We start from the raw sequence: 18,919 nt of genomic DNA, 5'->3' as shown, positions 1-18,919 counted from the left end.
TCACTTCCCCTCTCAGAGTCTTGGTTTTCTCAACTGCAGTAACAGTACCAAGCTCTCACTGGTTGCTATGAGGATTAAATGAGATGCTCCAAGTAAAGCCCCTAGAACAATGCTGGGGACCTGGCAAGTGCTCGATAAAAGTGAGCTGCTAACTGATTGTGGTTCTTGTTGTGATATCCCCACCTGGAAAAGCAAGTTAATCAGGTGTTCTGGGGACTCTAGGAATCCCAGGCTTCATCACAGCCAGGAGGTACTCTCCAGCTTGGCCACCAACTCGCAAATTATTCTCATCAGAAAAGGGGGAGGGGAGAGAGAGAGAATCACCCCCAGGGAAGAGAGCAGAGGGCTGCAGGTAGTCCCTTTATAAGGGGACACTGCAGGACACACACCCTCACACTGAACATGGGGTGGCAGGTTTTTACCATGTCTCATCCAAAGGGCAGAGGAGCCAAACACAGAGTAGCTAAAAAAAGTCAGGGATTTTTGGACACAAGCAGGTAGGGGACAAACTCCAGGGCATTCAGGCTCCACACACAGCTGGGCCCCCTGCAAAGGTTCCTGCTGCCAGGGGAACAACTGACCTGCCATCCCTGACCTGTCCTGGGGCCTGGGTCTCCTTCCGCCACCCCTAGTCCTCGCAGCCAGGGGTGAACTGGTGGTCTGACCCCAGCTACATCTCGGGGAAGCTCCCCACCAACGCGACGTCCACAGCGTCAGAGGAAAAACTCAGCTCAGAAGGTTTCACACTTGCTTCCTCCGCCCACCCCTGCTCCTTCTCACTGTGCCAGGTGAGAAAAACAAGTCAACACCCCTAGAAGTGACCATCGATCAGAGCAGTTTCTTGGGATAGCACTCAAACCATAATAACCTAAACCACTTCCTGTCTCTTCAGGGAGTTGCTTAGAGAAGAGTAGAAAGCGCATGAACCCAGGACAGAGGCGGGGGCAGGGAGACAGATGCATGGAAGTATTTACAAAGCTCCTCTCCTGATCTGGCCCCAGACGGGTCTGTGCTGCCAGGCCCTGGCCCCTTTGCTGAAAGAATGCATCCTGGCTCTCAGGATCATCTGCACTGGATTTGAGTGGGACAAGACACCTGCACTTGAGCACTGGCTTCCTCAGAGACTGGCTGTGCAACCCTGAACAGGTTCCTTCCCTCTCTGAGCCAGGGTCTTCTCCACTGCAATGTAGAGATAATACAGATTGCTGCCTTGCCTGTCCCAGGGCTGGTGGGGGCTCACACAAGAGACCTGATGGGAAAGGGTTTGGTGGATAGTACTGGAGTATAAGGGCATGAGGGATTATTATAAACTCAAGTCAATAAATCACCCACTTGTCAGGCGTTAGGACAGGGCTTCTGGGCCACAAACCATACCATGAATGGGGTCACAGGGTCAGTCTGGAACTAGACAGTCTAATTTAATGCAACCAAGACTAGATCAGAGAAGGCAAAACCACACAGGACTGAAAAGTGAGGTAAAATAGACCAAATTTAAAGAAGGGTATTGTTTGCTAATGCTGTAATCTGGGCCCTGTGCCCCCCAGTCTGACTTTTAAAGGAAGCCATTTCTTTCCTTCCCTAGCCCAGCTGCACAGGGCTGTCACAGAGTCTTCACAGAGCCTAGAGAGTCACAAATAAGCCACTTGACACATACCTCTGCCTTCGGGTGGGAAGCAGCCCCATTTTAGGGAAGGCAACTGAGGCCTAGAGTGATTGGATGACTTGCTCAAGGTCATCTGGCCAGTAGCCAGTACAAAGCAGGATCAACCCAATCTACATGGCAAGCCCTTGTGCCCCATCTCCACACATGCTGGATAATGTGTGGCAAGTGGGCTAGATTCCCCAAAACTGCTTTTTGAAGCATCTTTTTGAAAAAATAATCCAAGAGGCAACCCAGCTACTGAGCTCTGTGAAGGCAAACTCCTTGACTTCCCACCTGCCACCTGTTACACCCTCTGGTCCAAACTCCCATGTCACCCTTTAAACACCTGCTTCACTGACCAAACACAGTAATTACTCCACCTTGCTCCGGCCTCCAAGGTGAGCCCTGGCAGCCATCCCGCCCCGGCAGTGGCGAATCTGAGGCTGGCCGCCTTCACAGGGTGTTGTCCCCAGAGAATGACAGGCGGGCAGGCACCCCAGTTCCCGGAAGGCACCAGACCCCGTTCAACTCAGGTTGGCTCAACGCACCCTCCTGAAAGGAGGGCAGGTATCCCAGCCAGAGAAGGAGACAGAAGTCGGCACCCTGGCGACAGCCTTAGCCTCTGTAGAGCCCCAAGAGCATTTGAGGGAAGATTTGTGCCCTGAATTCCACCTCGTCCTCTGAACCCCAGGACCAGAAGTAATGAACACTTGATTTCTGGTAAAGAGCAAAGATGTCCTTGGACACTAAAATAATTATCATAAAGAATAAATGAAGTCAGATTAACATAATACATTCAACAGTTACCATCATTCTTAACAGCATCAGCATTTCCTCACTGTCCCTCTCCCACGGCCTGGATGACTGTGCCCTTCTTGGTTCACTAAGTCCAATATTCTCAGAGGGGAATCAAAATGTGGAAACATACTGGGGGGACACCAAGAGGCATCACTCGGCCAAGAAGGAATTATATCAGCCTGCCTCAGGCGACATACCTCTTCAACTCCCATCTCCCATGACCAGGCTGCCAACCCTCAGAAGTCACTGCCCTTCAGTCTGTCACTCAAGCAAAACCCTGTTGGCTACCTGCTGTCTGTCACCCCTGGGTCCAGCATCAGACACCCAGAAATGTGACGGCCTAGGCCCTGCCCTTAATGGGGTCACCATTTAGCAGTGACATCTCCACTCTAACCTAATGTGCCAACTAAAAGGTTTTTAAAAACTCAGTGTGAAACCTCTATCAGATTCGTCTCCAGAAGGAACACAGATTCATTTCCAACATACCAAGCCCAAACACCCAGATGCCCCAGCCTGAAGAGAATGAAGACATCTTCCATCAACAACTCTGAGCCTGATGGAAGCCCTTTTCCCCAAAAAGGTTCCTGCTATAAGCAAGTATCGTATTCACATTACTGACAGAGGGGGATGGCAAGGAAGCAAGTCTGTAAGGGGCTGGGAAGAGGCCACTCTCAAGGAAGGAGGTCAAAGGGCATTCTGAAGGCACTAGAGGAGGGGCTCAAGCACTTCCAAGGTCAGCATCATGGATCCCCAGGCAAGGCTGGTCTCGACCCTCATACCAGCAGGACGCCAGGCAGCTGGACTCCGGCAGGTGCAGAGAGGGCCTAAAGGAATGCCAGCCAGCTCCAGCATCAACACTGATACCTCAGGCTTCCTGAGAGAAGGAACTGGTCCTGTGTTCAGCTTCTCTCCCTGACCCTTAAAAAATGAGGCCAGGATTTGAAGGTCAAAGGAGAAGAATCCATTCAAACAGCAGAGACATCCATGCACTTCAAAGACAACTACCTTCTGCGTAGCATCGCTCAGTAAACAGGCTGCTACTCAAAACCATTATCTCCTTTAATCCTTGCCAAACCCCTCTAAAGTGGGAATTATCAGCCCCATTTTATAGATGCAGAAACTGAGGCTCAGTGAGGGGACATAAGTTATTCAAACTCACACAACTCCACTTTGAGACCTCCCAGTTCCAAATTTAATGCCTCCCTTCTGAGCAGGCCTGACCATGGTGCCTACAGCACATTACGTATATTGGGCGCTTGGCAACATTGAGTGAATCTCAACTGAATGCCTGAGTCCTGAACACCGGCTCTCAGACTGCTCTGGAAAGATGCCCTCTCTTCCTTCTCAGCTCAGGCTCCAAGGAAGAAAGACACTGGTTCAAAAAGGTCCCAAGAGGAGAAAGAGTCTGTGTCAACATGCAGGGGGTCTTGACTCTGCTGAGAGGAGGAGGAGGCGAGGCCTAGGCTCCCAGCTACCTCAGCATCTCTCCGGGGTTCGGAGCGCACAGCAGCAGACGACAGACTCACCTTCAGGGATGGCATCCTCCTGGTACACAGGCCGCAGCAGCTGCAAGGGAAAAACAGAGAACCACCTCAGCCCCAGGAACAGGGCAGGAAGACCAGGCGGGCTGCTCAGCCCTGGCCTGGGATAGGAGGGGGGCACCCCAGGGCACACAGGAAAAACAGCAGTCCCGTTAAGGAGCTGAGAGGGGGGCTTGGAAGGATCACAGAATCAGAATCCTTCAGAATGTTCAAGTTGAACAAATTTTAGCTGTCATCAAGTCTAACCTCTTGGCTGAGTCCCCAACTTCCTTGATGGCAGCTTGTTCCAAAATGCATTCCATGGAACCCAGCACTTGGGATGCTAACAACTCTGCCACAAAGGGCGCGCCATCAGGGGAGTTTGGGGTTAAACACGAGTAAACTACCATTTTCGCTGCAAATGCCCTCAGAGCCTCAAAGAGGCTAGTATGCGGTGGGAATCTGCCAGAAGGGGAAGAGAGTACGAGATATTTCTCAAACTTATTTGACCTCAGGACACTTCTTCCCTAAAGTATCTCATGGGACAGTGTTTTGGGGGACACACTCCATCACCCCCTCATGCCACCCTGCAGTGTCTGCTTTCACATCTCCTACGACAGGGGCTCACTGCCTACCACACGGCCCATTCTGCTGTGGAAAAGCATAGACTGGCAGCTCTTCCTTCTTTTGAGGTGCGCTCTTCCACGCTGTAACATCCCCTGGTCCTGGATCTGTGCCCTGAGGCCACAAAGGCCCACCTGCTCTCTCTACCCAGGACAGCCCTATAGAGGCTGGAGCTAACACATCTTCGCTTCCCTGCTCCCCACTCCCAGCCCCTGGCAGGCTCCTCACAACTGTGAGTCTTCGAGTCTTCCTGGCCTCACACAGGGACCCATGCCCTTCACCTTCCCCAAAACCAGCTGTCCGTACCTGGCTCCCAGGGTTCAGTGGGGCCAGGATAATGTAGTTGGGGTCGGTGGAGGCAGTGGCACGGGACAAAGCAGGCAGGGTGTGCTGGCCTCCGCGCTTGGTCACCTCAGTGTAGCGCTCCCAGCCACCGAGCAGCAGCCCATCCGAGCTGTCACACACCAGGTGACAGCTGTGGCGCTGCTCTGGCCGTGCCTGGGCCCCATGGGTGCAGTTCTTCTCCCGCTTGTTGGGGGGTGACTGGAGGTCATGGGTCGACTTGCAGGAGGCCCGCCGCAGGACCCCGCCATCTGGCCCCGGCTTGACCTGGGGGACCATGCGCCACACGAGCAGGATGATCTCGCTGGGACAGCTCCTGGACATTGGAGGAGGTCACACAGAGAAGTTGAGTCTGGGGGAGACCAAAGTCAGCCAGGAGAGGAAGAGTGGGGAAGTGTGGGAGAAGCCCCCAGTGTCAGGGCAGGAGGGGATGCAGAGGCCGTCTAAAGCCGAGACAGCAAAGGGGTCCCTCCTATTGACTCTAGTTGACTGGCAGAGGCTGGGAAGGACTCTGAGGCCAAGGCCAGGTAAACAGGCAAGAAGACCAAATTCAACTAGTGATGTCCATCGGGTATAACCAAGGAGGCGCAGCAAGCCACCTGTGTATAACCCCTCATCCAGTCCTTCTAGAAGCAAACCTAAAATGGACCATGAGGGCTTTAACACAGAGGGTTAAGATTTAGCAAATCAAAACATTTTAAATAGTTTTTCAGTTGTGCAACTGAAAAATTCTGTGATGTCTACAAGTCCTTGGAAAACAATGGGCTTAGCTCTGAGGTAGCAGAAATAATGAGATAAAGTAGAAAGTGACCCCCTGGACTCACGCCATGAACCACAAAGTCTGTTAGAGAGCTTCTTCCTTGCTGCTTGTTCTGGGATCCAAAATTGTTCTGAGCCTGAATCTTCCATTTTCAGGCCAAGAAACTGATTCCCCAAGGAGGACAGAGAATTGCTCACAGCTGAGAAGGAGGGACGGGCAAGGAGTGTGTCCAGGGCTGGGGAGGGGAGGTGTGCATCAGCCCAAGGCCCCAGGCCACCCGCCACCCCTGTCACCGGATCTCGTGCGCCAGCTCCACGCATTTCCAGTGCTCCACAGGCCTCTCGTTCAGCTGCAGCACTGTGTCCAGCTGCTGCAGCCCCGCCCGCTCCGCCGGGCCCCCTGCAGGGACAAAGAAAAGTCACTCAAGGGCTCCTGAAGCCCATGACCCGCTCAAAGGTCCTGGGGTCCTTTGTTTCCACAGTGAACTCAAACAAGGACCACTCCTCTCTGTTTCTTCATCTGTGAATGAAGGGCCGACCTCGGGGTGCTCTCAGGGACCTTGAAGGGAGGCCCCTCTTTGCCCTCATCTCCTCCCTGCCTGAGCACCCAGGGCTGGCTAACTTGTTCTGCTGTCTACCCTTCCTGCCAGGCCCAACTCCTTCCATAGGACCTCCCATCCCTTGAGAACTCCTTGTTGCCAGGCTCACACACTTCATTCCTTTAACATCAGCACAGAGCCAGGCTTGTGCCCATCCCTGCACAGGCATTGGGGTGCCCAGCTCACCACATCTCGGCTTCTCCTCTTAGGATGCTCACTCTGCGACTAGGGGAAGTCTTTGCAAAAAATAAGGAGGAAATGACTATTTTTAAGTGCTAATCAGGCTGGAGTAAGACAAAATACTGACTCCAAATCACGTTCATAAGTGACTCTCATTTTCCTGTGTAGCCATTACTGAAAATATAGGTTAAGTTCCTGTTTGAAATGATGGAAAACAAAATATAAAATCTATTTTCATTCTGATAAAAACCAAAAAAAAAAAAAACAGAGTGGGTGTATTTTCATAGACCTCAGTTTCATCTGTGGTCTTTTAAAATTACTGTTCTTTTCATTTTGAAAAACCAGGACACTTTGCTCCAGTTCAGGGCACCCCCTTCAGTTCCAACGTCTTGTTTACAAACCCTCAAGGGCTGGCATGACCCGAGGCACTCACCGGAATCCACAGCCTGGACTCGGACCGGAGAGTCGCAGCAGATGGTGAAGCCAAAGCCATCCTTCCCCCTCGGGATGGTGATCTAGGACACAACCGTGCCTGGTTACTCTCAGAAGACACAAGGCTGCTGCCTCAGTCCCAAGGTCGGGAAGCCCACAGGCCCCACCCTAGAGCCACCTTCCTCTCCAAGGTTGCTGGAGCCAAGGAGGCTGGCCAGCCCCTCGTTGTCCCTGTCTCGCAGGCATCTTGAGCACTGGGTTGTGGGCCAAGCAGGAAGGCTGGGAGTTCAGGAGGTAAGCCAGGCTGGTACGGGAGGGCCCAGGACACACAGAGCCTTAGAAGGGTGAATCTTGCCCTCCTCAGCCCTGACAGAGATGTGGCCTAGCCCTTTACCAAAGGGCCTGCTGCACCTGTACATCTCCACCTCGCCTGTGACCCACTACCTGCTGAGTCCCTTCCTCCGTTCCCCCAGGGGTTCACAGAGCATCGGCCCAGGATGGACCTGTACTGAGGGCCCAGATTCGAAGCTGACCTGTTGGCTGTCCCCCCAGAGCACAGGGGAGGGAAGGTAGGGATATACAGACTCACAACCTCAGGCCAAGGGGCAGAGGACACATGCTGGGGATCTCAGGGCTGCCCACTGTGAGGGTCTCAAAGAATCCAGTGAGGGCTCCCAGGTGAGGGGGCAGGTGAGGGCATAGACAGGCCTCCTAGCTGAACCTGAACTAGCCAATGACCTCACTGTGCCTGAGGCCCATGTGCAAGGCAGGTCCACAACCCCTACTTTCAGAAGTCCTCTGAAAGGGCCCTGCTGACATCTGGATCTCTTTTCAAAGCAACGTGCAATTATTGAGCTCCTACTGTATACCAGGCTCTGCTGAAGTATCGAGGCATGAGGCCTTGGTCTCTGGCTCCCAGAGGGGATGAGGGTACATAGATCTCTCCAAAACACAACAGGACATGATGAGTATTAGAGCAAAACATGAGGACAGTGCTGGGATAAGTTCTTTGTGCTCTGACTTGAGATCACAGGCTTGGTGCATGGCAGGAACTCAGCAAATGCTACGTTAGTGAGGACAGTTTGGCCGCGTCCCACCAGCAGCAGGAAGCTGTCAGAGTGCAGCACAGTCTGCTGGCTCAGTTCAGTTCAGCCTTGCTGCACACCCGCTCTGTCCCCACCTCCACAGTTAGGCTTTGGGAGGGGTGCAGAAGGCCCAGCCCCTTCTCACCCAAAGAGTGATTCCAAGCTGCTCAGAGCAGGTATATGGGAGCTGAAGTCAGAAAAGAGTCTGAGTCCTGAGCAAAAGCAGTTGTGGCATGGGCCCTGGTGCGGCATGGGGAAGGGCGCCCCAGGCAGGTAGAGGAAGAAGCCAACTCAGCAACCCTGGAGAAGGTCAGGGGCTATGGCCTCATGAGGAGACTTCTGTCTCCTCCCCTTAGGGGTTGCGTCTTCCAGGTTGGGCGCCTAGGATTCCCCTGTCAGCTGTCTCAAAGGCCAGGCGTGGGGAAGAGGAGGACTTTGGAGCCCAGGATGACCAAGGCCCTTGGATGCTGCAGGGGAGGCCCCTGAGGCTCTGCTTCCCACCAGCCCTGGGCCTGGATTCAAAGCGAGTTTGTAAAACAGGAAATCTGACAGACAAGGGGAGTGGAGGGGGCAGGAAAATACCCTGTTCCCATAAGAATTCTGGGAAAACACATAGCTAAGACAGGAAGAGAAAAAAAAAATGGAAAGAAAGAAAGAAAAACAAACTCGAGTGAGCGCGGAAAGCCCAGGCTGAGGCCGGGGGATGATGGCAGGAGCCAGGTCCACTTCATGGGACCAGCGGGGATTGCAGGGGACTCGCGACGCACCCTCACCCCCAGCAGAAGTTGGAATGCCAGCATCTTGCTAGCATTTCCCCAGTCCTACCCCACCAAGGGCCACAGCCCCTCCTGCCTGGGGCACAGCTCTGGAAAACAGGTCCCAGCACCCACAGGCTCAGGGCTAACGGTCTGGGGACTGGCCCCAGAGCTGAATCTGGAGAGAAGGAGTGTGCTCCAGCAAAACAGCCTCCAGCCCCAGGCGGGACTGTGGACAGGAGATCCTGGGCACTAGCCTAAGATGAACCAGCCTAGACAACAGTCCAGGCCAGCTGGGGGCTGAGAAGAGTTGGGAAGAGGAGATGGTGCCGGGAAGCAAGCCCCTCTCCTGCTCAGTGTGAGGGGGTGGGACTGCGTGAAGCAAAAGTATGCTCTATCCTTCGTGATCACCAACCACGCTGAAGGGATAATGTCCGCAGAACCTGATCATCACTACAGCCCTGAGGGGAAGGCAGGGCTAGTTTTAGTGTGCCCCTTTTACAGAGAAGGAAACCGAGGCCTGAAGTGAGTAAGTTCTCAGCCCTCCTCTCTGACCTCGGGCTGCAGGGTCAGGGGGTGAGGGGAGCAGCCCTGCTCTAACTCTGGAACCTTGGCAACCCCTGGCAGAGGCCATCCTTCCTGGGGGTGGTTCTTGCTCATTTCTGTCCAGGGAAGGAACTATCACTGCTCCCAGATCTCACCCAAGCCAGCACCTCATTTCTGCCCTCCTGCCTGGTTTCTGAGCCTCTGTTGTGCCTAGACTTCAATCCCAATCTCTAAATGTCACATTTACTGAATGCTTCCTGTATGTCCATACCAGGCCCTGCGCCAGGCAATTCATACACATTATCCCATTTACTCTCTCAGCATCATCACATTATCACCCTATCCCACTGACAGGGAGACTGAGGCTCAGGGAGGTAAACTGACGTGCTCAAGAGCCACAGCTCAAGAAGGGCAGGACTGGATGTGAGCCTGGGTCTGGTAAAAAGCTGGAGCTCTCAACCCTGCACTGCTTCCTAGCATGGGATCCATCTTGAATTTGAGTCCCAGAGCCCCAGACCACACTCGTGCCTGGCCCCACTCTGACTGTCAGAGTGCCCCAGTCCTCAGGCCTGTAGACCCAAGTGACCAAGGACTTCTGAGCCTCCCATCCAGTGCCCTCTCTGCCTCACCACCCTCCCACCCAGTTGCCAGCATCACAGGGGCTACACTGCAGGCTCTAGGAGGGCAGGAGGGCTGAGAGCTGGGGAGGACTGTCCCATGTGCAACACAGGTCACCCCTCTGGGCATCTCCCTGAGACCAAAGCTGGCCTGCCTGAAGGAGTTCAGGACTCAGATTCCAGTCTGGTCATTAAAACACACAGATGGACTTTTCTATACTTTTAAAATCAGAACCATTCCACAGTCCCATCAGCTTGGACATTGCTGAAATTTGGACATCCCTTGCCTTCACCCTGATACCATGCCTTTTTTATAAGAAAAAATGTCCATCACAGTTCCAGAAGAGTCTTGGGGGCTAATGGATCATCACTCCCACTCTGTCCCACATCCTAAGACTGGAGGCTGAGAGGCTAAACCCTCCCAGTGGGGTTGGGCTCCAGAACCAGAGGACTCCAGAGCTGCCTCAAGGCATCACGGCTACTGGGGAGGAAAAGCGTGTGTATGTGCATACACACAGACGCATCCTATCTCGCATACAAGCACACACCAACACACACTGAAACATCATCACACATATGCAACACAGGACAAGCACTGCCATCCCATGAGAAGTAGGAAAAATTAGCAAAAATACAAAGTTAGCAAAAAACACAAACCCACTGCTCAGCAACCGGCTCAATCTCAGGCTTGGGATGCTCTTTTTAACCCACGTTCCTCCCAAACAAAAATGACAGAAAATCAACTAGATAATCTCACCATGGACATCACCCAGTCAGTGGTCAGGGTGGCGCAGAGCTGGCCTCATCTGCCCCTAAAGAGGGGCAGCAGGTAAAGGTCAGATTTCAAGTCCAGCTCCTGCCTCTATCCTGCCCCCAGATCACAATGAACCTGTAAAGGACAGGCAGAGGCGAAGAAAGCCTTGTGGGGAGAGGAGTCCTGCTTGGTAAGCCCCCACCCATGACCCCCAACGACATCCCACACCCCCCCCAAGGGGCCAAGCACCCACCTGGCGGTAGCGGCGCTCCGAACACACCTTGCAGAGCCCATTGAAGCGGTTCATGGCTGCGGGTCCTGCCTGGGCAGCCGCCCCCTGAAAACCCAGCTCTCCCCCCCAGCAGTGGGAGCCCGCACTGCGCCCCGTCAGCCTGGCATGACCGCCCTGGGAAGCCCGCCCCGCAGAAGAATGGCAGGAAATCACCTCTCACCTCCCCAAGCCCTGTCTGTGCTGTGTGCCTCTGCACGATAAGCCCGAAGGCTTCCTGAAACCTCCGAATGACAAGGAAGAGGGAGAGTTTTATATTAAAATTCCTGTCAACTAGTTAGTATTCCCCGGGCCCCGGCGGGGAGAGGGCGCCTTTGTTCTGGCTGCATTCTCCGCCATGGGCCACTTTGTGATTCCAGTGTTCTCACAAACACCCCTGGCTGGAGCAGAACCCAGGCAGAAAATACGGCCCACTCTGCAACAACACCACCTCCCCTGGCAAATCCCAGGGTCCCCACAGTAGCAAATTCAGGGAACTAACCCAGCCTAAGAATCCAAGGACGCCTGGGGTGGGGAGGCGGGTTGCACCCACAGACATCCCAACACGAGATAGGGATTACAAAACATGGGAGCTTGTCTGCCACTCAGAAGCTACTTAAAAGTCTGTTTTCTCATCCATGTAGGTGGGCTGCTTTAAGGATCTGATGACAAGCAGACCATAAAGTCAAGTCGGGAAGGGATTTCCAGTCACCAGATGATCCAGCCTCCTCATTCTTACTGCTGAAGAACCAGGGGTCTTGAGTGGTTAAGGTCACAAAGCAGGTTAGAATGAAGCGGGGACCAGAACCTCTCCCAGTGTTGATCCCTGCCCTGTCGAGCAGGGCCTGGTGAGCCTAGGGTCCCTTACACCGACCTCAGAGCCCCTGGGAAAAACTGTCAAGCCACTCATATCCTTGATGCCAGGGAGTGTGAGTCCCTTGGTCCAGCCCAGCTTTGGTCCCTGTGACCGTGGGCAGGTCACCCCCGTTTCTGAGCCTCTATGTCCCCATGCACACAAGAGAGAGTTGAACAGGTCATCTCTTGGGGCTCTCCCCCTACCCTAACCAAGCCTCTTCAAACACCCCCACTTTGCTGAGTCCTACGGACATCTCTGAGTGTGCAAGCCCAGGAAAATCAAACACACACTTCAGAACAATGTCCCCAGAGGTCAGGGCCTGTGTGCAGAGGCCAGCACAAAGCAGGACTTTCCCAGGCCACCTAGAAACCTGCAGTGTTGATGTCCCTGTAATTCCCACAAATCCCCAGGGAGGCTCCCCGGTCACCGTCCTCTCTGTGCTCGGCATGTAGAGAGAGAGGGAGGAAGGCCTTTGTAGCTGCCCCACTAAAGGTAGAAGAAAGCTTTCCAACTTGTAATGAAGCCACAGTAAACAGAAACCTGGCAAGTTACTCTATTACTGTACTACCCAGTATGGTAGCAACTAGACATATGTACAATTTAAATTTAAATTAATTAAAACTAAATAAAATTTAAAATTCAGGTCCTCAGTCATGCTAGCCACATTTCAAGTTCTCGGTAGCCAAAGGTGGCTAGTGGCTACCATGTTAGACAACACAGCTCTAGACCGTAGGCTCCACGAGAGCAGGGACTTTTGACTTGTTGACAACTCTAACCCAGCATCTGGCACAAGGCCTGACTAAGGAGAGCTTCAATAAAGACTTCATCAGTGAATGAGTGAATGACTTGAGTAAATGAAAGGGGAAATGTCTTGTAGATCATAATACACCTAAATGTCATACATTATCATGGAAAACATCACCACCTTACCTTCCCAGCTAGGCCACTTGCAGGAGGCAGCCGTGCCTCACTTCAGATCCTGTCCTCTGCCACTTGCTGGCTGTGTGGCTATGGAGAGTGACCTAACGTCTCTGAGCCTTAAATGCTGTGCTCATCTGGGAGATGAGGAAGTAACAACCACCTCAGAGGAGGCAGGGAGGGTCACATTAGATACCAGCAGTACCTAGGACAGAGAGGCTACTAAGTCACTGGGAGCTGTTTCTCCCTCTCTCAGTTGTTAGAGAAAAAACATAAATCACCTGCCTCGTCCTGTAAGGAGACGCAATGAATTTAGATGAATTCTCCAAAATCCCCGCGGGAAGGCTCCTCTCTAGAGTCAAAGCCCTCAGGAAGTGAGAACACTGCAGTCCCAGCTTCAGGCTCACAGTTGCTCCCTGACATCAAGGGGGAGAAACCTGAAAGGGTGTTTTGGTCACAGCGCCAGGGGAGCAGGGGGTCTGAGGTTGCCTGCAGGGAAGGGAGGACCTGACTTCTAGAGATCAAAGTCAGTACAACCCAGACTCCTCCATTTCCAGGTGCCGGGGCCTGGTTGCCTCCCGACCCCTGCTCCAAACATGAGTAACCCGAGAAAAGCACCAGAAATAACCTCTTAAAAATGCATGACTTGCTGAGTTTCCAAGCACCAAGTAAATCTGAGTCTCAGCACAGAATGCTCTGGACCCCAGAGCAGTGCTCAGGGCCCAGCAGTCTTGCCAGGCTTGTCCCCACCTACCTTGAGTCTCCCCCCGTTCTCGGTGTCCTCGCCTCCTGGCATTCTCAACAGTGGGTCTGGAAGATGACAGAGCAGAGTCAGAAAGTTTCCGCTGGCATGTAAGTGTCCCTTCCACAGACCACCCAGAGGATGAAGCCAGGGTACCAGGCCTATGTGGCCGCCCAGGTACACTGCTGGCTTCCAGGATGTGGGAATGCCAAGCTCAGGTTAGGTCGGGGCTCAGGAGCCAGGTCTGCATGTGGGAAGGTCAGAGAAGAAGGGGGGAAGTCTTAGGACCTACACGGCAGGGCCTACACGGCCTGTCTGCAGAGGTGGGCACCCCAAGGTCAGCAAGGCAGCCTAGAGGGGATCCTCAGACCACAGACCCTGGGGAGGGGCCATGCAGGAAGCTCCTAAAGCCTGCCCCTCCACGAGAGGTGTGGGGTGGGGGGCTGAACCACACGGGGTCAGGTCATAACCCTCTCCAAGGAAAGTCCAACCAGATAAATAAAGGCGTCATGGGCATGAGGCTGCCTGAAGCCTGCATTTCAGCAGGTGCTTGTGAGAAGTCCCTGGACCCATGGTCTGACCGCAGCCTGGGGTGATGCATGTCACAAAACACAGGCACTGACGCTACTATACAGGTAGGGAGTGGGGTGAGGAGCCACAGGGGACAGCATGTCTGGGCAGAACTGAAGGTGGTGGGCATGCACCTCTCAAGGGCCGCAGTCTCCGTCTGGCCACCTTCAGGTGCTTGGTCCGGCCCAGGTCCTCCCCAAGCAGGTAGTACCAGCCATTGATCTCCTGTCACAAGAGAAGGTGTGACATGCTCAGAGGAGGCAGAGGGCACAGGTCAGGCAGCCACTGATCCCCATCCAAAAGCAGCAGCTAGAGAGCCTCGCTCAGGAGCAGACACTCCAGCCTCCCTGCTCCAAAGGGAGCTGCCATGCCTGCACCTCCAGGTAGCCTTCCCTGATGCTCTGGGCAGAGCTGGTCCTCCCCTCTGCTGAAATCCCATCACCTCTTATCCCTGAAGAACAAGTCTACACACAGGCCTGCCTCCCCCACTAGACCATACATAGGCTCTCTGCCATGCCTAGCACCGTGCCTGGTACACAGTAGGAGCCCAATAAATGTTGGCAGCACAGCAGGGAGGGAGGCATAAGGGTGAGGCCAGAAAGTAGGCATCCTGAGGCTCTTAAGCAGTCCTCAGGGGAAGTATCTTCTCCCAAGAGGGAATGAAACAGAGGCTGCAGTCAAGACAAGATACTTGGGACCCACGTGCAGGATAAAGGGGCCTCAGCCACCTATCCCAGACTTCACTTTCAGGACAGAGTTGAGTGGCAGGGTCACCTGGCAGCTGCATGTAGCAGGCCTCCAGGCCATCTCCAGGATGTGCAAGAGGAGCACGTCCTGCCCCTGCTCAATGCCTCCAACGTGCGGAGTGCAGTCCGAGCAGAGACGGACTGGGGACTGGCCACCCACAGGGAGGGGCCTCTAGATTCCAGAGTCCTCACCCAGGCTGAAGGAAAGCTCTAAAGAGGACACTCACTCCATCCCTGAGCACCTGCTAGGCCGAGAAACATGAGACCTGGCAGACAACGTCAAGGGGACCCTGGAACAGACTACGAGAAGCACCTGGCCCTCATCCTCCAGAGCGGGGAGTGCTCTGAGCTCCAAGGGACCTACCAGTGTCCTTAAAGGCAGACAACAGACCCAGAGCCTCCTGGAAAGACTTGGAGCTGACTAACAACTGGTCTCTGACAAGAACAAGCCAAGATGGGAACCTGGATCCTTAGTCACACAGGTGACAAATACTGTTATCAGGCCACGGGGCACCTGTCTCAGTGGGTACCATCTCACAGACATAAGCCCCACCCAGTGGCTTCCAGACAAAGGCCCCTGCCTGGACCAGCCCTGGCCTGGATGGACTGACATACCAGGAGCTACCATGGGACCCACCTTGTCCGGAGTCAGGAGGGACTTCAGTCCGAAGCTCATGCAACCAATGAGTCCACTCTGTCTGGGAGAACATTAGAAGCCCAAGTCAGCACCTTTTCAGCGGGTGATATCGGGAGGTCGATGGTCAAGTGTAACATAGGTTTGCCTGACGCACTGTGGTTTACAAAGCACTTTTACCTCCATCATCTATTTGATCTTTCCAACTTTGTGAGTTAGGTTGGAGCAGAGTTATTCTCTCTGTTTCAGAGAGGAAAACATTGAGGCTGAGTTGATCCCCTTCCCAAGGTCACAGGATGAGTTAACAGTAGAGCCCCATGGGAAAGCCATGGGGCAGCACTCCCTCCACCAACCACAGAAGCTCAGCACTACCTCACAGGTTTGAAATGTCCTGTACTGGTTGGTCTGAAGAGCTGGTCCCCACAGGGAGTTCTAGTTTCCACAGCAGCTGGTGATACTCAATCCAAGAGAAAAGTTATGGGACCTCAAACTTAAGAAGCTTTGTCTTAGGTCCAGGCAGGACCCGAGAAGTGCTTGGACAGTTTCAGATGAAGGTCAAACCAACCTGCCACACAAAAGGCACCAAGACCAATGTGACCTGGCTACCAGCTGGGCAAACGGGCATGAGTCAGGGTCAGGCCTCACAGCGATGTCACACTGTGCCAACTGGCTGAGTTCAGTTGGGTCCTTCTTGGCTAAGAGTAATTAAAAGTTCCTGAAAAATGTCCATTATTGAGTCCTAGTGTCCAACAATCAGGGACTGACTGATATTTGGCAGCTTTCAATAATGATAGTAGACACGAATATTAATTTAATGCAAAAAATAACCTTGCTATTGTGAGAGAAAAGGAAGTTTACAAATTTGTAGTTTAATGAGAGAGACATCCACCAAAATATTAATAATGGTTGTATCTTGTAGGTGGGATTAGAAGGGTTTTTGTTTTTTCTTTTGGGTTTTTAGTGTTTTCAAATTTTTACAGGGAATAAGCAGTACTTTTGGAATCAGGAAAAAAAACGGTATAAATCTATGCGAAAGTACTTCTGTTCTACCACATCTTTCTCTATCCTAACACTAGAGTTACTTTTTTTTTCCTGTTCTCTTTTCTCTTAGCACATCCCCAACTCAGGCCCCTTCAGAGATTGGTTTAATAGCTATTTATCAAGAAACAACATGGGTATTAAGACAGGAGCAGAACCTGATGGTTGACTTCAGTATCTGAGGGGCCCACATAGATGAAGGACTTGGCATGTTCTGTGAAAGGTATAATATCAAAGCCAAGGATGGAATGAGCTTCCTGGATGAGTAGTGAACTAACTCCCTGGAGTTGTGCCTCTGGGAACCAGGTCTAAGGGGCCTGAGCGAAACCACTGGACCCCCTAAAGAGCCTAAGTCCTGTGCCCCAGAGGCTACTCCTGGGGATCCAGACCCAGTAAATCCAAGGTGGGGTCTGGGCAGGGCAGTCTGGAGAAATCTGTTCACCGTGCCTGCCCCAGTCAAGGGCCAGTGGTCTAGAGGATCTTTATAAACACATATTGTTTGGATTCATTGGAAAGGGTGGCAGCTTACCACCCAACAGTCCTGGGCAAAAACTGGCTTCTTGTCAGTAGCCAAGCCAAGTGAGGGGCAGGGAAGCAGAATGCTGGAGACTGATCATCAAAACCGGTGCCCCTGCCCTGCAGTGTACACCCTGCACCAGCCGCTCTCACTCTGCTACTCCCTCTGCTCTTTCTCCCTGCTCCCCTTTCCTGCAGCCTGGTCCACCTGCTCCCCGCTCTTCCTTGCCCCCTCTCATCATACAAGGCCATATTAATAATCTACCCATAGAGGACAGTGCAGTCACTCCATTAGAGCGACTCTTCCATAACCACCTCCCCACCCACCACCAAAAACAAATACTCCTCCCTCCTGGGAAGTGGCCAAGTCAGCACTAACGGAAGGGCAGCTGCAGCAACCACGATGAGCAGCAGACACTGACCTGAGCTGCCGTTCCAGGAAAGCCTTGTCAAGACTTTGCTAAAGTCCTCATCACTGATTTAGTTTTGTTTGTCAACCCATTCAAGAGCAAGCCAGCTGGTATCTAGGTACCCATACGGCCTTGCTGTGCACTTTTCTTTCACACTGGGTATGGCTGCAACTTTCTAAATCTCCAGGCACGATGTTTTAGCTGTAATAAGGGCTGCCTCTCCTTGCTCTTCAGTAAGTGGAATTTTCATTCCTTGGTGCTTAGAGAATGCTAAATGGTTAATAGCCTCCCATGAGCTTTGCTTCCTGCTAAGGGGCCTCCGATAATTTCATGGTGATTCAGGCCAAGCAAACTGTCATGATTATATCCATAAGCAGGACCTTCTAAGTGTTCTTCAACTAGCTACTTCTGAAGCCTGCTTTTGAAAACCTTTGGAAGAAGAAAGACTCCTTTTACATGCAATCTGAGTACACTGCAATATACCAGTCAGGTAATAAACGGGAGAGCCTGAGATTTCTGAGACCACCTGAGATTTCTCCAGGCACAAAGTCTCAGGGGTCAAGCCTTGGTTACCTCTGAATCCCAAATTCTGAGCTCAGGGCTTAGTGCACTAAGTGAAGGCTTGGCAGATGGATGAATCCATCATGTCTATGGTTGGCAGGTACTGGGCAAGGAGCCTCAGCATTAAGGAAACAAGACAAACATGCAGGAATTTAAACAGCAATTTAAGACAGCAATACAAGGGATATACTGACAGATTGACAGATTGACAGAGGTGCTTAGGACTGAGATCCACAAAGAAAGCCTAAACAGTTAAGCCAGAGAGAACGATAGGAAGAGCATTTCAGGCAGCAGGAACAGCCAGTAGAAAGGCTCAGAGGTAAGGCTTCATGGAACACTCATAGGGAATAGCAGTCAGCCCTCCTGCAAGGATGCAGAACCCAAAGGTACGGAGGGCCGACTTTGCTATACCACTTTACATAAGAGACTTGAGAATCTACGGATTTTGGCATCCAGTGGGGTCCCAGAACCAATTCCCCACAGACACCAAGGGATGACTGTACGTGGCTCAGTTTACTTCTGAACACAGGATAGGAGACCTGCTACAAAATGAAAGTGCATTATTTTGAGGGAATGTACTTTAATTCTTTCTCTCAGGGGCCTTAAACCTACTTCTGCTGCAGATTTGTCCCACTCAATCTCAATTTATTTTTAATTTGATGGCTTAAACTACACACATATTTTTCCATTCATTTTTTCTTTCCTTAGGCTCAGTCCCCATCTCAGGTCACAAGCTCTCTTAACATTACAGCACTGTACTTGGCAATGAGGTCCTGTTTATAAAATAGACTAAAGGAAAGGATACACTTAGAGTACCCAGGATAGTGTGTGACACACAGCAAGCAGCCTCTCCATATATGTAGTTACTACTAGTATAAAAGATTATGTTTTTCAAATGTATGTTGTGTGTGTTTGGGGTTTTATTAAACTTGGTGCATAACATTACAACTTTCTCTACGATTGTTCTCTGACCACAAGTTCTGAAAATGCTCTGATTGATGCTAGAA

The 18,919-nt window shown here is 52.3% G+C and overlaps 1 protein-coding gene across 9 annotated transcripts in view; it reads right to left on the bottom strand.

Annotated features, from left to right (window-relative positions):
* Positions 1–18,919, bottom strand: part of RGS3 (regulator of G protein signaling 3) — a 134,905-nt gene that overhangs the window by 77,981 nt on the left and 38,005 nt on the right. For 6 of the 9 annotated variants that reach the window (XM_015245339.3, XM_072959959.1, XM_072959957.1 and 3 more), the window contains 7 exons: positions 15,391–15,451; positions 14,142–14,232; positions 13,450–13,505; positions 6,898–6,979; positions 5,980–6,085; positions 4,891–5,242; positions 3,967–4,006 (listed from right to left, as the gene is read on the bottom strand). In XM_015245339.3, the coding sequence (XP_015100825.2) occupies positions 3,967–4,006; positions 4,891–5,242; positions 5,980–6,085; positions 6,898–6,979; positions 13,450–13,505; positions 14,142–14,232; positions 15,391–15,451 (788 nt within the window). Of the gene's footprint in view, positions 1–3,966; positions 4,007–4,890; positions 5,243–5,979; positions 6,086–6,897; positions 6,980–10,656; positions 10,847–10,906; positions 12,926–13,449; positions 13,506–14,141; positions 14,233–15,390; positions 15,452–18,919 lie in introns of those variants that run through there. The other 3 variants (XM_031677433.2, XM_006211358.3, XM_072959960.1) reach the window with 3 other exon arrangements.

The sequence above is a fragment of the Vicugna pacos genome, chromosome 4 (genome assembly GCF_048564905.1).
Source record: "Vicugna pacos chromosome 4, VicPac4, whole genome shotgun sequence".
Taxonomy (NCBI): domain Eukaryota; kingdom Metazoa; phylum Chordata; class Mammalia; order Artiodactyla; family Camelidae; genus Vicugna; species Vicugna pacos.
Note: the sequence above shows the minus strand (reverse complement) of the source record. Positions and strands in the feature narration are given on the sequence as shown.